Source organism: Pteropus medius, unplaced genomic scaffold (assembly GCF_902729225.1).
Source record: "Pteropus medius unplaced genomic scaffold, Ma_sr-lr_union100, whole genome shotgun sequence".
Classification (NCBI taxonomy): Eukaryota; Metazoa; Chordata; class Mammalia; order Chiroptera; family Pteropodidae; genus Pteropus; species Pteropus medius.
In genome coordinates this window covers 4,698,238-4,720,357 of record NW_024347791.1, presented here as the reverse complement: position 1 = coordinate 4,720,357, position 22,120 = coordinate 4,698,238, and the positions used below count along the sequence as shown (strand labels likewise).

General features: G+C 44.0%; 1 protein-coding gene across 3 annotated transcripts in view; it reads left to right on the top strand.

Annotated features, from left to right (window-relative positions):
* Positions 1-22,120, top strand: part of ABTB3 (ankyrin repeat and BTB domain containing 3) — a 320,752-nt gene that overhangs the window by 212,921 nt on the left and 85,711 nt on the right. For all 3 annotated transcript variants that reach the window (XM_039877866.1, XM_039877865.1, XM_039877864.1), the window contains 2 exons: positions 6,896-7,045; positions 13,597-13,801. In XM_039877866.1, the coding sequence (XP_039733800.1) occupies positions 13,617-13,801 (185 nt within the window). In that variant the 5' untranslated portion in view covers positions 6,896-7,045; positions 13,597-13,616. The remainder of the gene's footprint in view (positions 1-6,895; positions 7,046-13,596; positions 13,802-22,120) is intronic.

Here is a 22,120-nt window from a genome sequence, read left to right as displayed (position 1 = left end):
TGACAGCATGGCTGCCTCTGTGCCCTGCTCTCAGCACCAACATTCTCTACCCCAGATTTTAATTAATTCCTCTTGCTCCTGAGCTGACTGTGGGGGGAGGCTGGCTGCATCTGGCTAATATGGATAGGACAGCCCGAGAGGTCACCTTGGACCACTTCCTCTTTTGTGACCCTCTCCCCCACCCCGGTCCCCACCCCTTTCTGTTTCAGCACCCAGCAGGCATGCCGGGTCTGGTTTCCTTGTTGTCTTGGGATCTCCCTCTGGGCTGGGAGCTTCCTAAGTACAGGGTGTGTTGCTTCTTTGAGTCTGGGGAAATTTCAGTTGGGCCTTGAAGGATGAACATGAACTTGCTGGGCGCTCAGCAAAAATGGAGATAACAATGTATGGAGATAGTGAGGGAAAGGAAGAAATGGAGATCGTGGCCGAAGACCTCTTTCTAGAATTTTGGCTGTAAAAGGGAGAAGACAGAGACACACAGTAGCTGGAAGGTGAAGGTTTGGTTTTTAAGTCCAAATCCTTTTTGGCCCAATGCCCACATTTCTCTGTGGTCCACCCTGCTTCCCAGTCCAGCTTCTTCTCCCACCTTCTGTACCTTCTGTTCTCGTCTTGCACCCTTTGCGCCAACTACTTACCGATATGCACAGCGCGTGCCTCTGGGCCTTTGCTCTTCTTTGTAATTTCCTTCCCTGATGATGATGATGGTGATGATGATGGTGATGGTGATGATGGTGATGGTGATGATGATGATGATGGTGATGATGTGATGATGGTGATGATGATGCGATGGTGATGATGGTGATGTGATGATGATGATGATGATGATGGGTGATGATGATGATTTATTTTGGGTGATAATGCAGTGGAGCATGGTGATGGCGATGATGGTGATGATGATGATGATGGTGATGACGATGATGGTGATGATGATGATGATGGTGATGACGATGATGATGATTGTAGCAGCAGTGGCAATAGCAGCAGCAGCAGCAGTAATAGTAATTTATTGAGCAATTTTAGGGACCAAAATGGACATATATCATTAATTCATTTGATCTTCTAGTGGCCTATGAAAATTATACTATGACCATTCCCATATCATCTGTAAGGAAACTGAGGTACAGAAAGGCTAAATGACGTACCTACGGTGACACTCCTGGTAAGGAGCACAGCTGTGATTCAACCAGTGCATTCATTTGGGCTCCAGAACCCACACTCTTGGAACTCTGCTGTAAGGCGTCTGCTCCCCTAGACCCCTGTTCCTGTGTGAACTCCCCTGAGAAGCTTCTCTGAAGCTCCCGGGCAGACTTCATGGGCTTCTCCATGCTGTGTGCCCCCCACTCTCCCCGCCACTCCCAGGAGCCCATGCACGCCTCCGCTCTAGTCTTTTTCCCATAGTACCTCGGTTGGTGGTAGGTCTGTCTCTCAGAGCCTTTGAGGGCAGAAGCGTGTCCTGTTGTCTCTATGGTTGGTGCTCAGTGTCTATGGTTGATGAAGATCCTAAGAGTCTTCATGTTCTTTTTAGATCAGCACACTCGTCCCTCCTGTGTACTTCAGGCTTCATGTCTGGGCATGTTATTGGACCTATTTCTGAAAATTCTCCATTTTTTTAGTGTTTTCTGCCTTTTATTTCTTTTGTTGGTTTGGCTTCAGACTTCCCAAGAACTTTTTCTTTGAACGTAATTCATTCTGGGGGAAAAAGAATGAACCATGGTCTGGGTTTATCCTAATTGGAATATGTATGGCTCACCTCTCGTAGATTAACGGGTTCACCGAGCCAGCTCTGAATCTGTTTCCCACTGTCGGGTCTCTTAAAATGAAATGAGGTTTCCAAGCTGGTTGTGCAAACATCAGGGGGAAAAAATCTGATAACTTCTTATTTTGTTTCTTAATAAATTTAACAGTAAAAGAAAGCCTTCTGGCATCATGTTATTGAATTCCTAAATCTTCAGCTTCGAAGAACTTCACTTAGATTATTAGCAAACATTTATCGACCCCTTTTTCTGTGCCGGGTTGTCTATATATATTATCCTATTAGGGCTTCCCAATCACACTAGGAGATAAATCGTATCATTTTATAGAGGGAGAAACGGAGGCTCAGAGGAGCCAAGTCACGAGTCTCACACCACACAGCTGGGAGATGACAAGGTGGGAATCTGAACTCGGCCAGGTCTATCTGGTGCCTGTTCAAGGGCTGGTCTGCTGCGCCCCAGCTGATTCCCTTCCCATTTCTTAAAACCGAAACTGGTGCCAGGACTCTCCACTTTAAGTTCTGTGGATAACTTAGCAAAAAACAAGGTGTAGGCAGGCAGGAGTTAGGAGAATCTGTTCTCCTCTTATAGCCAGAGAGAGACCAGACACAACACAAGCCTGTGTCCAGGGTACCAAGATGCACTCAGTCTCCTTCTCCTTAATCACCATTATCACCATCATCATTGAGGGGAGAATGGATGAGTGCTGATGACTGTCTTATTTGGTTTTCTTGGTGGGTAAATAGCATCCGGTCCAATAATAGAATAGAGACACAGAGAAACGCTGAGAGGAGAGAAAGGATGCCAGGGTGTTATATTTGCCAAGGGGCCGTTCTATGCGTATGGAGAAGCGGGCGTGTAAAGAGGCAGAAGTGCACCCTGAATCCCCCATCGGAGACAGACGCCAGATGTGGTTGCCCCAGGAGCCCACCCAGAGGAGCAGTTCTCATATGTTATGTTCTTAGCAACCTAACCAAAAGGTTGTTTGTCTTCAGTTGCACAAGATTTTGGAAAGATGATCCTCAAAACTGTTTGAATCCAGACATTAAGTAAACAAAACTGCACATTTGCGGGCATAGGGTATTGAGCAGGCGCTCACTGTAGGCCAGAGGCTTTAATATATTCTCTTGTTTAATCACCAATGACGTAGTTATTTTAACTCCTCTTTGCAAACACAGAAGCTGACTAGGGATCTGGGAAGTTGTTCCTTGTTTGGGTTGCATAAGGGGCTGTGGCAGGTTTGGAGCTCAGCTCCATCGGGGCCATGGTCATGCCCAGCCCACTCCGTCCTACCTACAGCCAGTCAGTCCCAGAGCAGAGAGACCTGACTGTGGCTGGGGATGTGGAAGCTCAAAGACATTGGTTCATCTTCTTTTAGGACTTGCAGACCCCTTTGAGAATATGAACGATTTTCCCTTTAGACAAATGGATAATCTACTCCAAAGTAATCCAATTTCAGGGAGATCACGACCCCTTCAAGCCCATCATGGACCATAGCTGATGATCATCAGCTGTCCAGGGAATTTAAAAAAAAAATTATTCCCTTTAGGTCCAGTCAAAGTCATATTCAAACCTTGGTTCTCCCTGTCTTGGAGCTTAAGTCTTAATCACCAGGCTGTGCCCATCCTTGGCTCCAACAATGAAAATTGATAAGTGGACCAAAACTCAGGCCTGCATCTAACACTAAAATATGATGCTGGTACCTTTTTATTGACCTAGTTGATTTTTATACAAAAAATAAATAAGTAACTCTAGTTTATGTGTATACCCCATCTAGAGTCCTCAAGAAGAAAAGGAAGGAAGGAAGGAGGGGGAGGGAGTGAGGAGGAAGGAGGAAGGGAGGGAGGAAGGAAGGAAGGAAGGAAGGAAGAAGAAGGAAGGAAGGAAGGAAGGAAGGAAGGAAGGAAGGAAGGAAGGAAATAATAAAATCCTGGTATATAATCTTTGCATGATGGGTCAATTATAGATTTTTCCAAATCTCAGTAATCTAGCTTTCAAAGCTTCTTTGAATAATTACATTTTTACATTTAAATTTTATAACCCTTTTAAAGAAGGAGGAATAATCACAAGGGAAAATGTTTATTCTTATGATAAAGCATAAAGTAGTCTAAAGCTGGGTTTCTACACATTAACTAATTTTTGTCTCAGTTAACATATGTTGAGCACCTACTATTTGCTCAGCACATGTAAAATGCTTTGGTATACGTTATCACACTTCATCCTTCTGCCCCCAGCAACCCTGTGAAGGAGATAAAGCCATTACTGTCACTTCCATTTCACAGAAGAGGAAACTGAGGTCCACAGAGGCTCTGTGACTTGTCCCAGGTTAAACATAGATGAGAAGTGGCAGAGCCAGGACTGAAGCTCTGGACTCCAGACTCCTAAGTCCCATTTGCTTGTTCCTTAACCAGCGTGCGAGGCAACATTTCAAAAGGTGGTCTGGGATGAGAACTGGCTGCGTGTAATGCAAATACCAAGAAAGCAATCCTGTGACTATAAATAAAGGTCATTTTCTACTATTAATTAGGTAACTTTATCTTCCCCAACATTCCAGGCTCACTCTCGGGTCTCCTTAGCTGTGAAGCCTTCTGACCAGGAAGGCTTGTCACCCAGAATCTTGGGTCTCTTATCACACTGGGTCATAATCATCTGGTGCCATCTGCAGTGAGTCTCCACTGGTAGTAAATCTCTGAATAAGAGTCAGATGTCAGGGGTGTCAATGAGGGATTGGCCCATCATTCTCTCTGTGGCTTGGCCTCAGGCCAAATGTCTTGGCAGGTGAACAAACAGGAGGAAGTAAGGATGACTCAGGATGTCCCTGGATGACAGGACAATGACTCAGTTGTTAAGTAAAAGGGGACAGGCAGGAGGCCAGACGTGGATGATGGGAATTTCTATGAAGTTCTTGTCATCTCTGAAAAGATGAAGGCTGACAAAGTGCAAGGATCACCTCCCGGCCATCTCTGCATCCCATGCAGAACCTAGCACAGCGTTAGGCGGTGTCCAGTAAATGGTATATTTATATTGTCCAGTTAATGCCACCTTGTGTACTAACACAGTCCACAGTGTTTTTTAAATTGCCCATCGTGACCCATTAGTGAAATCACTTTTGATGCTGTAGACAGTATTTTTTATCAATCAGGTGTAAGAAAAGAGACGTAAAAAGGAAAAAAATTGAGAGCGCATTGTGCGATAGTACAGGTCAGTATTATTTTCCATGAAATTTTTTTCATGGAAAATAAAAAAAAAAGTGTGTGGTGATGGTGGTGGTGGTGTGTGTAGCGAATCATGATATAAACTACATTCTTATTCCGAATCACGGTCAAAAACGTTTGAAAAACAATGGTGAGAGAACAATCTTAGCAAGAAACTTACTTGACCAGTTTCCTGATTATAGAAACATTAAAATTGAATAATCATTTGCATCGTTTATCATTTATTCACTACTCATCCAAAAAACATCTTCTATAGTTCGTAAACCCCATTGTGTCAGTCTGTTAGGAGTAGAGGTGAAACGGTCAGGAATAAGTGACTGGCTCAGTGTGGCTGGAGCCACTAATGACACAGCACAGGCCAGAAGAGGTGCATGCCACCTCAAGCCTGCCCATCTTCAAAGGAGGAACCTTTGTTTCTGAGATTTTATGATTTGAGCAGGGTGAAGAGTGGACTTGAACTACTGATTTTTGCATTCTGTCTGTTTCCCTTCACCCTGCCAGTTGTCTTAAATAATTCAGCACCTGTGTATTGATATTATTTTATTGTTCCCAAATTATTTGTCAATGCCAGTCTTGTCTCTTCAGTTAGTTTACACACTCCTTGAACACATCTGCTTCTTTTGCATTTCCAAAATGCCTGTCAGGGTTGGGAATACAACAGGCACTCAATAAGTGCTTTCTACTTATTGACAACTACTTATTGCTCAGGTCCCTGCTAAGACATCCCTTCATTTCTCATTTTCTCCCACCATAGAGCACTTATCATATGGCTTTGTAGTTACATGTGGAGCAGCAGTCTGTCTCCTTTGCTTGGGATGGAAGCCCACTGAGGGCAGGCAGTGTGTATTCTGTCCATCACGCTGTCCTCAGCTCCTAACACAGCACAGTGCCTTCCTTGTTCATTGTGTCAGCAGTGATTGGCTCTTGGTAGATGTATCTGTTAGTTATCACCATAGAAATGCTAAGTAGCAAACAACCCTTCTATCTCACTGGCATACCAAATTAGCATTTGTTTTGAGGGGCAGCTCTAAGCTTCAGGTTGGTACTAGATCCCTTCTGTGTGTCTCTCACCCTCCTTAGACCAGCAGGCTAGCCAGGGTATGTTTTTCTCATGATGGTGGCAGAAACACAAGGGAGGAAGTTCAACCACACAGGTGCTTTTTGGGCCTTTGGTTCCATTGTGTTCAAAACATACCTTTGGCCAACGTAAGTCAGTGGTCGAGCCCAAATTCAAGGAGCTCGGAAGCACACTCTGCCAATGGAGGTTGGGGCGATGAAGGGAAGGGTGAATATTTCTGAATAACCTACCAGAGTAAGCACTCTGGTCTTGCTAAATGTTCATGGAATAGAAAGAAAAGGAAGAGAATAATTGGATTCCAGGGATTTCCCATGAGTACTCACCAGACAAGTTACAGAAGTCCTTGGGGACTCTTTACCTCCTTACACTGAGTCCTGCAGAGAAAGCCAGAGCTTTGTCTAACACCTAATAGCCCGGCCACCTGGAGTTAAATTTGTTGGGCAAATAAACCAAGCCCTCAGATGTTACTGCCATCAGAGACTTTTCCTCAGGGCACCCGGGGATGGCAGCTGCCTCTGGGAGGGAGAATTGGACAGTGACTACCAGCTCCTGGAGAGGTATCTCTGAATGGATAGAATCCTGCAGGCTAAGGACAGGATTCTGTGTCCTTTGGAAATGTGTGCATACAGCTGAATTTTAACATTTGTTAAAATTAGCAGGTCAGGACTTTGAGGCAACCTTTTCAAATAGCTAGCAATCATTTCTAAAAGGAGTCCAGAGCCTTGAGTGTCACATTGGCTTTGAGGTACCAACTCTGGTGTGGTTTGAGGTTTGTGCGAGGTTTTGCACCCCTCCTTTGTTTAACTGAAAAAAAGAATAATCTTCTTTTCATTCTCTCTCCCCACTGACTGCAGGAGTGCTGTGCCTGCCGGACAGCCTGAATCTTCACAGAGACCCGCAGAGGTCAAACAAGCCGGGAGAGCTGCCCATATTCAGCCAGTCCGAGTTAAGGACCATTGAGCAGTCCTTGCTGGCCACCCGCGTGGGCAGCATCGCAGAACTGAGTAAGTGGATGCTGGTTCTCCAGCCCTCTCTGTGCCCGAGGTGCCACTGCACGCAGGGCAGCGCTTTGTAACCAGCCCCATGACACCTCTTATCGAGCACCTACCGTGTGCACAAAACAGTGCCGATGACCGATGACCGTGGGAAAAGCGAGGGCTCTGGAGTCAGGCGGGCCTGGTAAATTCCCCGGCCCTGCCACTGATGCACGTCAAGTTCCTAAACATTTCTGAGCCTCAGTTTCCTTTCCCATAAAATAGAGAAAAATAATAGTCCCTCACTTAGAGTGTAGTTGTGGTGATTCCACAATCCATAAAGGAGTTCGACATGGTGCCTGGTACACAGTAAAGGCTCTATAAATGGTGGCAGTTCGTCTGATTTTCACAAGGGGATCCATTAAAGCATATATCAAATCACATCTCTTGTCTGTTTAGAATCCTCCACTGGCTCCCCATCTGACCCCAAGTCCGCAGAATTACTTCTGGACCGCCCCAGCCCATATCTCTCAGACATCTTCCACTCGTCCTTGAGGCCCGCTGAACTCCAGCCCCCCTGGCTCCTTGCTGTTCCTAGAACATAGCAAGCATGCCTCAGGACCTTTGCACTTGCGTTCCCTCCTCCAGGACCACTCTTATTTCGGATATCCACATGGCTTGCTCCCTCATTGCCTTCAAGTCTCACCCAAATGTTCCCTTCTCAATGAGACTTTCCCTGGCCACCATACTGAAAATTATAACCCCCTGAAGACCCTTCCCTTCGTCACTGCTTTGCCATCCCCCAGCAGTTATCCTATGACAGACTCGATATATTTTTTGTTTTTTTAATAACAGCATATAAATGATATACAGTTCACCTATTTAAAGTATACAATTTGATGATTTTTAGTATATTTACTGAGCTGTGCAGCTGTAACCACAATCAGTTTTAGAACATTTTAATCACCCCACAAGAAACCTGATAATCATTAGCAGTCACTCCCTTCCCCTAGTCACACCCTATATTTTACTCGTTTATTTTTTTTTAATTGTCTCTCTCCCTGCTAGAATATAGTCTCGCAGAGAGTAGAGGTGTTTGTTTTGTTCATTAATGCAACCCCAGCACCAAGAACACTTCCTGGCACATAGTAGGCCCTCAGGAAATGTAGGAGACGGGGAGAGAGAGAGAGAGAGAGAGAACACACGTGCATGTGTGTGTGTGCATGAGCTGGAGGAAGTCCGGAAGAGGGAAGAGAGACGGAGGGAGATGGAAAGGAGGGATTGTTAAGAAGTTTGGGGTGCCTCGAGTTTGAGCAATGATTTCTCATGCTCGCCCACCCCTGATTTAGAGCCGTGCCCTCTGAGCCCAACAACCAGAGGGAAGTAAAGCTTTCCTTTCCTTATGTTTACTTATGATCCCGTGGACTGTTAAATGACTTAGCTGTGTGTTAGATCCCAATGGGATTGGAGCGTTGATCTTGGAAATGCTAGGTTGTATTAAAGTCCGAGTTGATGTGAGAATCTAGAAAATTCTGAACTATAGAAGGCTTTAGGATCTAAATAGGGACATGTACCTCTTCCCAAGGGAATTCCCTGTACACCCAAGACAGGCAGGCATCCTTAGTTAACACATGGCAGTCTGGAAAAGGGACAAAGTAACTGATTCCAGGCTGGGGCAGGGGGTAGAGTGGTCCTCGTGGTCACTCGAGCTACTTTCCTGGCACCTAGATTTAGAAACTGAATTTCCATTCTCATTACACCCCTGAAATCACGAGTTGCCTCCAGTCACCAGCTCTTCCAGTTACCAACCAGTTATTCGATTTTTCTTAAATTTGGGGGTACCATGAACCCCTTTGGCAATCCAGTAAAGCCCGTGGACCCTGCCTCAGAATATTTTTAAATGCAAAAAATACGTAAGTTTACAAAAAGAAACCAATTACACTGAAATTTTCATCTAAACGATGCTTTTTTATTAGCACATTAACAAGATTTAGCAGCAGCTCTGAGGACCCCATTATTTTGAGATGGTGATGTGTGTGAAGGATATTTTGAGATATCTACAACAACTGGACCGGAATAAGGAAGTGTCTGCATTTTAACAGCTCCCTGGGGATTCAGATACAGAGGGTCGGAACAGCCCCCTGGGGGAAACATCTTTCTAAGAAGAAATGCTGAGATTTGCCCAGGACACCGGAAACACAGAAGCTGGCTACAGCTGTCCCCTGAGGTCTCAAAGTTTGTCCTGGGGTGTCATAAGGACTCCTCCCTGGGCTGGGGCTCTACTTAATTCCAGAGCTGTCTTGAAAGGATTTGCTAAACAAATCTGCACTTCACCTAAACAGGCAGTCTGCAGGAGTGGCTTGCTGCATAAATTGTTTTTAAGGACAATTTGCTCTGCAAATTAAATGCTGTCATTGTGGTTGAGTGTTGACTTTAGCATATGAATTGTTGGCACACAAATGGGTGGTGCTAATTACTACGGTGTTTTGTACATTCATTAAGTGGGCCTCATAGAACATATGGGAGGAAGCGCTTTGATAAGCCACATGGGTGACTGAAGGTAATAAAATTGGCTTTTTTCTGATCTGACTATAATTTAGACAGGCTTGCTCTGTGGTCTGAATCAATACAGCCTTGCTCTCTCTGTGTACATAGAGAGTTGTTCTTCACATTCAAAGGTTACTCTGCCAGTGTGGATTCTAGAAACTGCTGTTTTTGAGCAAAGGCGAAGTAGAGAGAATTTGTTTCCAGATATCCTTGCTCTTCTTGAATCAGGCTCAAGGGCAGAGCCCCTGACCAAGGCCTTATTAATGGCCAATACTAATACAACAGTAACTGACATTATTGAATGAGGGAACTATTTCCAGTGGAACCATTCTCGTCCACATTGACATGGAAATAGATGTGCGAAGAGGACCAACGACTGGTCTAAGATCAGCCACACCCGTGAGCTGAAGGGTTGGAGATCCGAGTCCAGGTAACAAGGCAGAGCTTTCACACCTTACCACTAGACGGGACTCCTCCTGGGGGAAGCCCAGCAGACGTCTCCATATGTTTCAAGGGAAACAAATGTCCCCTCTGTAAGATCAGGGAGTTGGTTGGGTCTGTGTTCTTTCCAGCTGAGGACCTGCAGTTTGCTCTATAGGATGCATTATGGACACTGTCCTCAAAACTAAATCGGAGATGCAAAAATTCACAAAGGTTAGTTACCAAGCATCTCACCAGGCACCTAGATGGGGACCCACCCCTACAGACTGAGATTTCTCCCTACACTGCCCCACTGCCTCCATCCTCAAAGCACCATATTAAAATCTAGAGAACCGCCTTGATCACTGGTGATGTCCAGAGCCATCTTTGTCCAGCCTGTTATGACTTGCAGTGAAAATAGATCCACTACTTCTGGAGTGCCTACACTATTTACCAAGTGCTTTAAATACATTAAAAGTATTATTATTCCCATTTCACAGATAAGAAAACTGAGCCTGGGAAGGATAAAGGACCCAAGGCCACACAACTACTAAGTAACAGAGTCATAATTCAAACCTAGTTCTTCCTTTTTCCACGTCGATATGCTGTGACTAATTCAGCTTTGCCTTCTGAGCACCTAACACATCACCATAGCTTGGGAAATACCTGTTGAATATCAAATGAATAAATGAATGACCCACAGTGAACTAGTCAAAGCTGAAGAAAATGCTACAGGTGAGGGGAACTCTTCATGAAACTCCAATCAAATAGTAAAGACCGTTGAACTGAAAGTTGAACTCAGAGAACTGAAACTGAACCTCTATATCACTAAAATATTTGAATGAGAAGCTAAATCAGGATACCGAAAAGGTCCCCAACTGACACAGGTTGGTGATTCCTTAATAACAAGCCCTAGGAAATTTGCAAGGTGATACACTGACTTTCACAATGGACTTGGAGTCTGGCAGGCAGTCCAGATCGCATTCCCTGAGCCAGTGAGGAGGTCCGGTTGGGAAATTGGGTCCACCCAGTCTCCCCCACTGAGGCCAGGGGAAAAGTCAGAGGCCCTGGCTTTTCTTGAACCAACTTGACTCTGCATCTGGTCCCATCCAGTCCCATACTGGAGGCCTCTGAGATCTTGTCTCGACTCTTCTGCTCACATCCCAGTCTGTGCCTCCTTGCTCTCAATTAAACCCTCATCAGACAGTCATTAATTACGGTAATTGCTTTCTGTTGTTTAAAGGGAAAGCAGAGGGCTTCATTTAAAAAAATGCCTCTTTTTGTTGTCTTTTCACACTAAACTGTGAACTTATTGCCCCCACTCAGTGGGGCCATTAATTTACAACTGTACGTCAAAAGGATTTCTGGGTTGTCTTTTCCTCAGAGCCACCAGAAGACAAAACAAACAAAACAAACAAAACAAAACAGCCTTTGCCGTTTGGACAAGGGAGTTGCTCTCCTTGTTTGAAATGTAGCTGGGCTCTTTTCCGAGAGTCTGCTCTCCCCAGTCCCAGGGAAGCTGTAGCTGACCATGGATGAAATGAAGAGCAGGGAAACAATGAAGGCATTGTTGAAGCACCGGCTTGGGCAGAAAGAGCTCGCCATTAAAATGTGTGACCCAGGGCAGTCACATCTGGCATGCAGGAGGACAGCTCAGCGGTAGCTGCACCCATAGCCTGGGTCTGGCTGGTTACGGCAGCATTTTCCCTACGGGCCGTACTGGAGAAGATCGTAGGTGATACACAAACGCTCTCAATTTTTAATTGCTATGAATTTTTTATGAGTACAGGAAAAATATTGGTTTTGCATTTGTGGCACTGATAGGAGGTTTCCTTCTAAAATGAATTTATTTGTGTGAAAGAACAAGCCAATTTAAAGAAAAATATTAAGTAAATAAATTGTACCTGCGGCACACAGATATGAGAAGTCACGATGGGGATTCCCAGATGGCTGACGTTTGGGAAACTGGGTTATACATGGATTCTCAGGGAGGTTCCTAGAGCCCAACTCCAGGGCAGCTAGTTACAAGTAATTAGTTGTTTAGGTTCATGAAGCTGACAGGTGAAGCAGCAGATAACACAAACATAGAGCGGGGTTTAAAATGGAGCTACTGATTTCATCCCCCATGGTCAGCCCTGCTCAGAGACATCCTTGAGGCCTCTGATCCAGGGACTAGGCTGACAAGGATGCTGATAATGTTGATTGGTGGTGATGGTAGTGGTGATGGTGGTGGTAATGACAGTCTTGAGTCCAGACAGCATGTTCCTAACTACTACACTACTCCTCCAGGAACAGTGCAATGAATGACTCATGATCTCTGCCCTTGAGATTCAACAAGGGAAGCAGACATGTAGACAGTCACCCGGGAAACACGACAGAATTAAACAAGTAATGTGTTAGACTGTATTAGCAGGTGTTGCAGGTACACAGAGGAAGGGAAGATTCATTCTTAGTGGGAGTGTTCTGGAGGGCTTCGTGGAAGAAGTGACATTTGATCATGGATGGCCTTGAAGGCCTTCAGTAGTTGGGAGAATGAAGGAAAGGGCGCTCTAAGGTGAGACAAGAACAAGAGCCAAAGCAGGGAACCTGGAAGTGAAGGGCAAGCTGAATGATGCTCAGAGGAGATGGTTAGCCTACCAGAGGCCAAGGCTTCCCAGCGTCTTGGGGAATTAGAGACATGGTGCAGGGGCCCAAACATGGACCCTCTTCTCCTTTCCACTCCCTTTTGATTTTCTTATTTTGAGCTTTTTTTTCTGGGCACTCTCAAAAACAGAAAGGTGAATGTATCCATCCTGACCCTAGATGGAAGGTACCAGAAAGTAAACACTATTATCACATTATTATTGTGATAATACCAAGGAGCACATGCCATAAATCAAAATTTAGAAAGTACAGAAAAGTTGAAAGGGAATATCACCCACCATCCCATGAGGCAGAGAAATCCATGGTCAACATTTTGATTTTCTTTTTCTGGTATTTACTCAGTGCAGAGTTTTTAATAACATAATCCTAATCACACTGTATGCAATTTCGAATTTCACTTTTTTCTCTACTTACCATTTTAACATAAGGATTTTTCTCATGATATTGCACCTCCATGCAGACATTTTTAATAACTGCGTAAGTTTATGATTTTATCATGCGAATGTACCAGAGTTTATTTAACCGTGCTCTTATTTTTAAACATTTGTTTCTTTGTCAAATTTTGGATCCTGTAAATAATGTCCGGTTGAAAATCCTTGTGCATGAAGCTTTTGCTGCATTTTGGATTCTAATATTGGAACAGATTCCCAGAAATGGAATTACTGAATCAAGGGTAAAGAACATTCGTTAACACCTTGGCTGCATAATGCCAAATTGCCTCAAGATGGTCTTGGAGCTGGCCAAGGCTGCATCAGCCTGTCCCGGAAAAAAGGACTAGGTCAAGGTGAGGTGAAGAGCGCAGGCATTAGAGTCCGACCAAATTGGAATCTTGTCTTTGCGTCTCGCTAATCTTGTGACCTTGAGCCTCAGTGTCCTTATCTGTAAGACAGGATTTCTCAAAGATCTTCAGACACATCTTCTCCGCAAGTCTTTACTGCCTAAAGGCTCTGAAATCTTACTTCTGTCCACAGGTGACCTGGTGTCGCGAGCAATGCATCACCTGCAGCCCCTCAATGCCAAGCACCATGGCAACGGCACCCCCCTGCACCACAAGCAGGGGGCGCTCTACTGGGAGCCTGAGGCCCTGTACACTCTCTGCTATTTCATGCACTGCCCGCAAATGGAGTGGGAAAATCCCAACGTAGAGCCTTCCAAAGTCAACCTCCAGGTGGAAAGGTAAGACGTGCCTTCGTCTTGGGTAGCCCAAGAGATGATTTGTCCTCTGGCCTATACTGCTTTGTCGTGGGAGGGTGGCTCCTGCCTCCAGGGAAGTGCAAGTTTGGGGAGGGGAGGGGTGCTGGGGTCAGAACTGCCCAGTTCCCAGAAATTCGCTGGAGGAGTCCAGGTGGGAACCTGGTACCCTGAGAGGGTATCCGAGACCCAAGTATGGTCTTTGAAATGGGATTACACAAGGCTGGTCCAGTTCAGGATGAAAACGGCCTGGGTCAGAAGAGTAGGTCTGCGAATTCCGGACGAGCGAGGGCCTCTGTAGTGCAGGGTCGCTACCTTGCGGAGGCAGCTTTGGGGGATGCCAGCTCCTTCGGTGGGAGGCGTCTGATCTTCCTGTCCCGGCTGCCCTGGGACCTGGGGGCGTAGTGAGGAGATTGGACCATAAGCACCGCCCAGCGCTCAGCTGCTCAGCTGCTCAAGTGGGCCTCTCAGGTGGGCGGGAGACCGGCTTCGTGGGGGAAGCAGAATCCTCACGGAAAAGGAAAAACAGGAGAGAAGGAAGGGCGAGCTTCCTGGGAGATGAAGCTCCCTCTGACCCAGCTCCTGCTGCTCCTTGGCACTGTCCCTCTGCTTCCCTGTGCCTCAGTCTCCCCATCTGTAAACCAGCAGCTGAACTAAGTAGTTTCCAGTTCCCTTTGATCGGAAAAAGCCAGGATTCTCTAAGGATAGTTTCAACCTCTCAGAGGCAGGGTATCTGAAACAACCCTCAGGAGAGGGGGCCGCCTGGAGGCATCTGCTTTTCCTCTGGGATCAGGTCCCCAAAGTCATCACACAGTGTCTCGTAAGTCAAGGCCCCTCCTCCACACAGGCCTGTTTACTCCAACAACTGAAGTAGTGACCCCTGTTTATCAAAGCAGCGGTTAAGGGAACAGGCTCTGTGACCCAGACTTCTGGGTGCAAGTCCAGGCTCTTCTAATTAAAAGCCAGGGAGCTTTGGGAAAGTGCCTTAACCTCTCTGCACCTCAGTTTCTTCATCTGCATTATAGGGCTACTAAGAGTTATTCTTTTGTAGGGCTGTTTGAAGATTAGATGGGTTGAATAGTGTTTAGCACATAGTAAGTGCTCAATAAATGCTCACTTCTATTGTAGATATTATCTGCATGTAGCTGAACAACTCTGTTTGGGCTCAAGTAGACTTTTCTCTGTTAAATGGTTCCAAGTTGTTTTGAAATTCTCATTGGATGCTCCATTTCTGCCAGGATGGATTAGGGCTTAACTGGGCTCCTTTACAAAACCACATCTCTTGGCTTTCAGTAAGGAAAGAGGATGGAGCCAGGGCTAGACAGAAGTTGCCTTTTTTTTTTTTTCCAAAGAATCCCAAGTTAGCATAAATACTTCAATTCAATCTGGAGTTAACTTAATCAGAGGATCATCAGGTCTCCTGCAATCCAGGCCAAAGCAGTGGGTGCCCTGTGCCTCTTCTCATGTGCCAAACATGCCCAGGATGAGAGGGGGCAGAATTTCCATGGTCCCTGGGCATAAAATAAGGTCAATCAGATACACCAAGACTTTGCGTTCTACAAGTGTGAATCTTGAGGACTGAGAGAATAGAAACCCTTAGTCTCTGTGGCATCTAGGTCTTCAGCCCCTCCCCCACAGCCTGTACAATAGCATGATTTCTCTGATTCACCCCCCTCAGGTTGTTTTCAACTCCCGCCTCTAAGCAGATGACCCCCTCTCCATCTCCAGCCAGACATCACCTCCTCTGAGCACCAGAACCTTTTCGTCCCACTCAGCCTTCTGGTGTCCACTGTCAAGTCTCATGCTCTCAGTCTGGTTCTTCTCAGATTATTTATTCTTTTCTGCCTATCACTTACCATAATCCGTAATTAGACATGTATTTCTGTGTTTGTTTATTGCCTATAAGCTTCGTGAGGGCAGAGGACACACCTGTTCTCGTCATCACTGCACACCGAATGCCAAGCTTAACATCTGGTGCACAGTGAGAAGGCAACAGGTATTTGTAGAATGAAAGAATGAACGGATCCATTGATCCAGCTACCTATGAACATTTCCATATGGAGTGTTCCCAACCACCTCAAAACTGAAGCCATCGTCTTTCTTCCCAAACCAACTGCTCTTCCTTTCTCCCCAGTCTCTAAGAATGGTATCCCCATCATCCCAGTCACCCCAATCAGAAAACTGCGACTTACCCCACACTCCCTCCTGTGGCCAACTGGTCAGTAGGCTTCATTGAGGGTTTCATTGATGCTACATCTGTGACACCTCTCATGTCTCTATTCCTTCCTCCCCAGATTGCTGCTACCGCATGATTTAGGACCTCGTTCCCTCTTACTTCCGTTAATGCATTTGGCTTCTAGATGATCTCCCTGGAGGTGAAGGTTAATATCCTGACCAGCTCCATCCTCCTCACAGCCACCAGACTGAAGTTTCTAAAATATAAACCTCATCATGTGATGTACTTCCTGCCTCCTGCTCAACACAATGGCACGGTTCCCATTACATTTTCTAATATGCCATTTCCATCTTCCCTTCTAGAACCTATTTCAGAATTCAGAGTGTAGTTGAAATGGCTGTGAGTCTAGGGAGACCATCTAAGGATTTCAAATTCTCTGGGACAACTTTTAAAGAGACATGAGCTGCGAGGGAGAGCAGAGTGAAGAGAACATGTCCCGGAATTTGTTAGAGTCAATTATTTCAGTCTTTCCATTTCTTTTTGGTTGAATTTTTAGGTAACGACACGAAACACAAGGCGGAACTTGGTCATTTTTTGAGTTCTGTTCACTTTGAATCTCTGCAAAGAGTATGGACTTGGGAGTCAGATAGACTTCTGGGGTTTTTTTGCTGTAAAATCTGTTATTGTCCATATAGAAGACTTTGTGTGAATTCTTCTAGACAAAAGCTATTTCTTCTTGTGTCTGATGGACTAGGCATTGGTGTTTAGCATCTGAAAACACATGTGGAAGGGCTTCGGAGGAGAGAGGGCCTTTTTCAGTCAAGTGTTGACATCAGCACTGTACCAAAACCTCGAAACAAGAAATTTCCAGCGAGAGGTAGGACATAAATTGGCAGTTATTGGTCTCCCTTTCTCTGTCTCCTTTTTGCCCCCCGAGATCAAACAACATTTCCTTGACTCTATTTCTATTCTGTCAAAGTCAGGTAGGGTCACGTTGGTTATATGGTTTTCCACTAGACTGTCCAAGCTCTTCAGGAGCAAGGGCTGAATATTATTGGCTTTTGTTCACGCCCAGCAGAAAGCCTGGGAAATATTTGTTGACTGAAGCATGGATTGTTTTGTGCCTGGAACCACTTCTACTTGTCAGAAGAACCTTTCCTGGCTGGAGTGTTTGGAACTAGGCCTACATGCACCACTTTACTCTTTCATGTGGGCACAGTTTTAGCTTTACTGCATTTGTTTTGGATAGTTTCATTTTTCATGTGGGATTTTGAAGACGCTCAGTACCAGTGTAAAATTTCTGTAATTTAAGTTTTTCCAGAACTTTGGCTACTAGTTTTTGAACTTCTGAAATTATTTAGGTATTTTTTGTTTAAAAAAATACTCAGATAAATTTTGTAAGATTATGCAATATTTTGTAAGATTAGGCAATATTTGTGTTCCACATAGTAATGATAAATATAAATACCTTAATTTTGCTGGTAGAGGCCACATGAGGTTGCTGTTCTTAAATGGAATCATCTTAAATCTGTGACAACTGGAAATATCAGTGATACCTAGATGTGTTTATCATGGATGATTTCAGGAATTTGTTACCACAAAGTGAAAAAATAAGATAAATAGAAGTATTTTGTTGCCTGTGGTAGCTGGTAATGGCTGAGAGGAACAGTGATCAGCTTTACTCAGAAGACTAGGCAATTAGGTAGTTCTACTCTTCCCCAATCTCCCTGAAAACAAACTAGAATTTATACGTAGGCAGTGGCAACTCTCACTTCTTTCTCAAGCAAAACTATACAAACAAATGTGGCAGACTGTCTATCAGGGGTCTCTCAACCACAAACACAAGTATACAATCACCAATCAGCTATTCAAGGAAAACTAATGGGAGAAACAAAATAGTCTTAACAAATGGAAGAATTTACACTTGAAGAAATAGAGTTAGTAAAACAAACACAACAGAAAGTGTCTTCCAAGACACTCACTCTATACTCACTCAACTGATGTGTTGTGACACCCAAACACGTTGGTTCTTAATGCTTTTTCATCTGTGGCATATGTGACAAGTGATAATCAAATTTTATCATACTCCAATGGACATACCCAAGATTATGCAAACTTTCCAGCATTCTAGTTATAACTCTTCCCCATTCTTCCGCATGAAGGAATATATCAGAATCCAAGTGAGTGGAGGTGTCTTTGATACAAGTGGCACTACTAGTGGAATACTTAGTTGTAAAAGCTGAACCTACTACAACTGCTTAAAGCAGAAAGAGAACCTCTGGGAGATCCAGTGTAGGCAGAGGTTACCAAACCCTTCTCCCTTCTGCATGAGAATATGACCTTGGGTTAATTCTCCAGCTCTGTTCTCCTGGAAACCTCTAAAAATTACAGTATCAACTGTGTTACTAAGCAACATTGCTTACAGTCTAATTTACCCTAAATTGGTAAATTAGATCTGGCTTGATAGTACTATCAATACTACATAAATATTCAGAACTTTGGGCTTCCTTGAATTCATTGACTTGTAACTGGCAATGCCCTTGCCGGAACCTTGGAACCTATTTTTGTGGAATTGTTATAGGAAATATTGGGGTTCATAAACTAGGAAAGTTTCCACAACTACCCAAGTTTATCTCATCTCCTCGCCCCTGAGTGTCTCCTGGGCAGAGAGTAGTTCTGGGATGTTTGGGTGAATTGCCATTAGGACTCTTACTAAAAAAAAAAAAAAAAAAAAAAAAAAAATCTGATGATGGTTTACTGGGCCACATGTGACCTGTGGTAGTCCCATGAGTCTAAATGTTTAGTAGAGCTTAGAAAGCTTCTGGTGGGCATTGAAGTCAGAAAATCAGGTCTCGAGGCTACATGAGCTGGAACAGTACCCAAGTCGTACTCCAGGACTGCTCCAGCAGAGACCTCTCAGCCTCCATGGCTGGGCACAGACACTTGACCTTCTCATCACTGATGCTGGGCATTGGACACTCCCAGCAGGGCCTCTGTTACTATTAGACCTGAAAGCCATATATATCTCTGCCACCATCCTTGTCAGCTCTGTATTCTACCTATATCAGACCACTTGCTTGGAGCCCAGGTCACATGCCTGCACCATAGCTGCAAGGGAGTCTGGAAAGGTAAAATTCTACCTTGTCGAACCATGAACTAATAATATGGGAAATTCTCTAAATATTGTAAACTCATCAGTGGTTCTGGGCAGCTGAAAAAGTTGATCAAATTCCACTACACCCTTCTCCTTTACTTTACTCTTTTCTTTTCTGTTCTTTTCTTTTTTTTCCTTCCTTCCTTCCTTCCTTCCTTCCTTCCTTCCTTCCCTTCCTTCCTTCCTTTTTCCTTTCTTCCTTCCTTCCTTCCTTCCTCCTTCCATGAATAGCATGCAAGTGAATCATTTGCAGAGTTCATTACTTTTAACCATTATTAGCTACACATCTCATAGCTGATTTGTCTACACAACACAGGTGAGAACCAAAATATTCCCCAACATAAGGCCTCCTTGGGTTAACACCCTGGGAACCTCAAAAGCTGTTCCTGGCATCCTAAGCAGGATGCAGAAGCCTTTTCCCAGAGGAAGAATTCTACTTCCTCATCTTTCTTATCGTCTAAGAGCAGTGATCACATCTGACACAACAGTCCCCTAAAATGCCCAGCACAGTGCTAGTAGGTCCTGGAGAAATTCAAATTTGATGAATGGGGACATGCTAGGGTGAGAGGACCAAATATTAGACCTGTTTTATGCAAGGCTGTATGTGGGCTTTTGTGGGCTGGCATGGCATCTCAACCACCAAAAAAAAAAAAAAAGTATGTAAATTATAAATAATTCACTTAAGAAACAAAGTTTTAAAACATGATCCATTTGTACCTTGAGCATTGCTGCAATTTATTTTATCTGGCCAGGGTAAAAACAACTCTAATCCCAACATTTTTCAAACTGTAGGTTACAGCCCATTAATGGGTGATTAAATCTGTATAGTGTGGAGATGGGCAAACTATACCCCACAGGCTAAACCTATATACTGTCTGTTTTTATAAAGTTTTATTGGAACACAGCCACACTCATTTGTTTACATATTGTTTATGGCTGCTTTTTCACTTTTGATTAACTGTGACAGATCAAATGGCCCACAAAACTAAAGATACTGACTATTTGGCCCTTTCCAGAAAAATTTTGCCGATTCCTGATGTTGTGGATTGTAACCTGCATTTTTAAAAAATGAACTAGAATGATTTTTTAAAAATCACCAGTGTGGTTTACATGAGGTAAAGTAAATATGTTTTGTGAAATTTTTTTTCAGTTGTAATGACTGGAGGTGATTATCCAAGGTCATGCTGGAGTTGCAGAACTAGCGTTTGAAATTTTGGAGTCAGGCCTTAGTCTGTGCTTATATTCGCTAGGCTGTTTTACTATTGATGGCCTATGGTTTTAAAGAAATAACAATGTTTGAAAGCCTCATCCTTAATCCCTAGAATTTTTAAAATAAACTTCATGAATGTTTATAGTATTTAAAACTATTACATTTATTAAAATAAAATGTAGTAAATACCAAAAAAAATTTTTAAAACAGGAGAAAAATTTAATCACTCACAGTCTCTACATCCAGGAATAAGCACTGAGACCATATGGGGCATTTCCCCCCAATCTTAGTTTTCTGTGTATATACAATTTTTTTTGGTTGTTCACAAAATAAGGACCATATCCGTGATTGGGTCTGTATCATTGAATGGCTTTCAAAAGCGCGATTTTTCAATGGACTGTTCCATCCTTGAACATGGAACTTAAAGTCAAGAAAGATCTGGGAACAGGCATGTCAAACATGCTTTATGTTGAAGATGATAAACCTGAGGGCTTGAGGGACGAGCAGACTTGTCTGGAGTCACAAGTACATTCGCAGTGGATTTGCAAGGCAGTGCCTCAGTGCCTTTGTGCATGCTTTACCCTCATCCTGAAACAGTCTCTCCTCTGCTCCATCATCTGGCTACCTCCAGATCACTTCATCCTTCAAGACTCATTTTAGGCATAATCTCCTCTTCTCTACCACCTCAGGCTGCACTAAGTGTCCAGGGCCTAACTCAGCGCATAGCATATAGTAAGTGCTCCATAAATGCTTATGGAACTGAACAGAGCTGTGTCTGAAACCTACTTATTCTGGCTCTTGGCCCAGAGAGCCATGTTGCCAATGTCAGCTCAGACAGCCCTCAACTTGGTGCTGGCTCTACCGTTCACATGCTCCAGACCTCCGTTTCCTCAGCTATAAATAAAAAATAATATTCTTACTTCACGGAACTGTTTCTATAACTAGTAAGTGCCATACACAATCACTGACACAGCAGGTTTATACGTCAACAGCAGGAATTATTATTTACTCCTTTAATCTAAGTTGACATCTTCTTAGATTTTATAAGAGAGTTCGATCAACACTTAATATGCGGCAGACCCTGCTCTACATACTTTATGTGTATTAGCTAAGTCAGTCCTCACAACACCCCTTAAGGCAGGAGCTAGCTTCACTTCTCCCCATTTTACAGATGAGGAAACTGAGATGCAGTCAGGTTAATTAACTTCATATGTGGGAAGATTGATAAGTATCAAAAAACATCAAATGAATGCTGGGTGGCTATAGAGAAGGGAGCTATACTCTAAGGGAACAGAATACGTGATACGGGGGCAGGAAGGTGAGAGAAGAGAAAGCGAGATCTTGTTCTGAAGAGGTGTTGGATGCAGCAGCAAACCAGACTGGAAGGAAGGTGGAGAGGCTCGCCAAGATGTCAGGACTTTCTCTATAGACAGTGAGGAGCCAGGAGGGATTCTGAGCAGAGAGACGAGGAGACCAGAACTGTGTCTGACACCTCCCTTGACTGAGGCATTAAGGAGGCCTAAAGGAAGGTAATGGACTTTGATGAGCACCTACTATGTGCCATGTGCTATGCGAGGCACTTTACTTACAGAGTTTAATTTAATCCTTACATCAGACTGGTGAGGTAGAAATGCCTGTATCTACTGATGAGACAATTAAGTCTAATTGCTACTTAGTAGGAAAATGCTATTTGGAAGCTTTTTAGTTTACATTAAGGACTTTCACTGCACATTAATTATATCTCTGTATATTTTTTATTCTGGA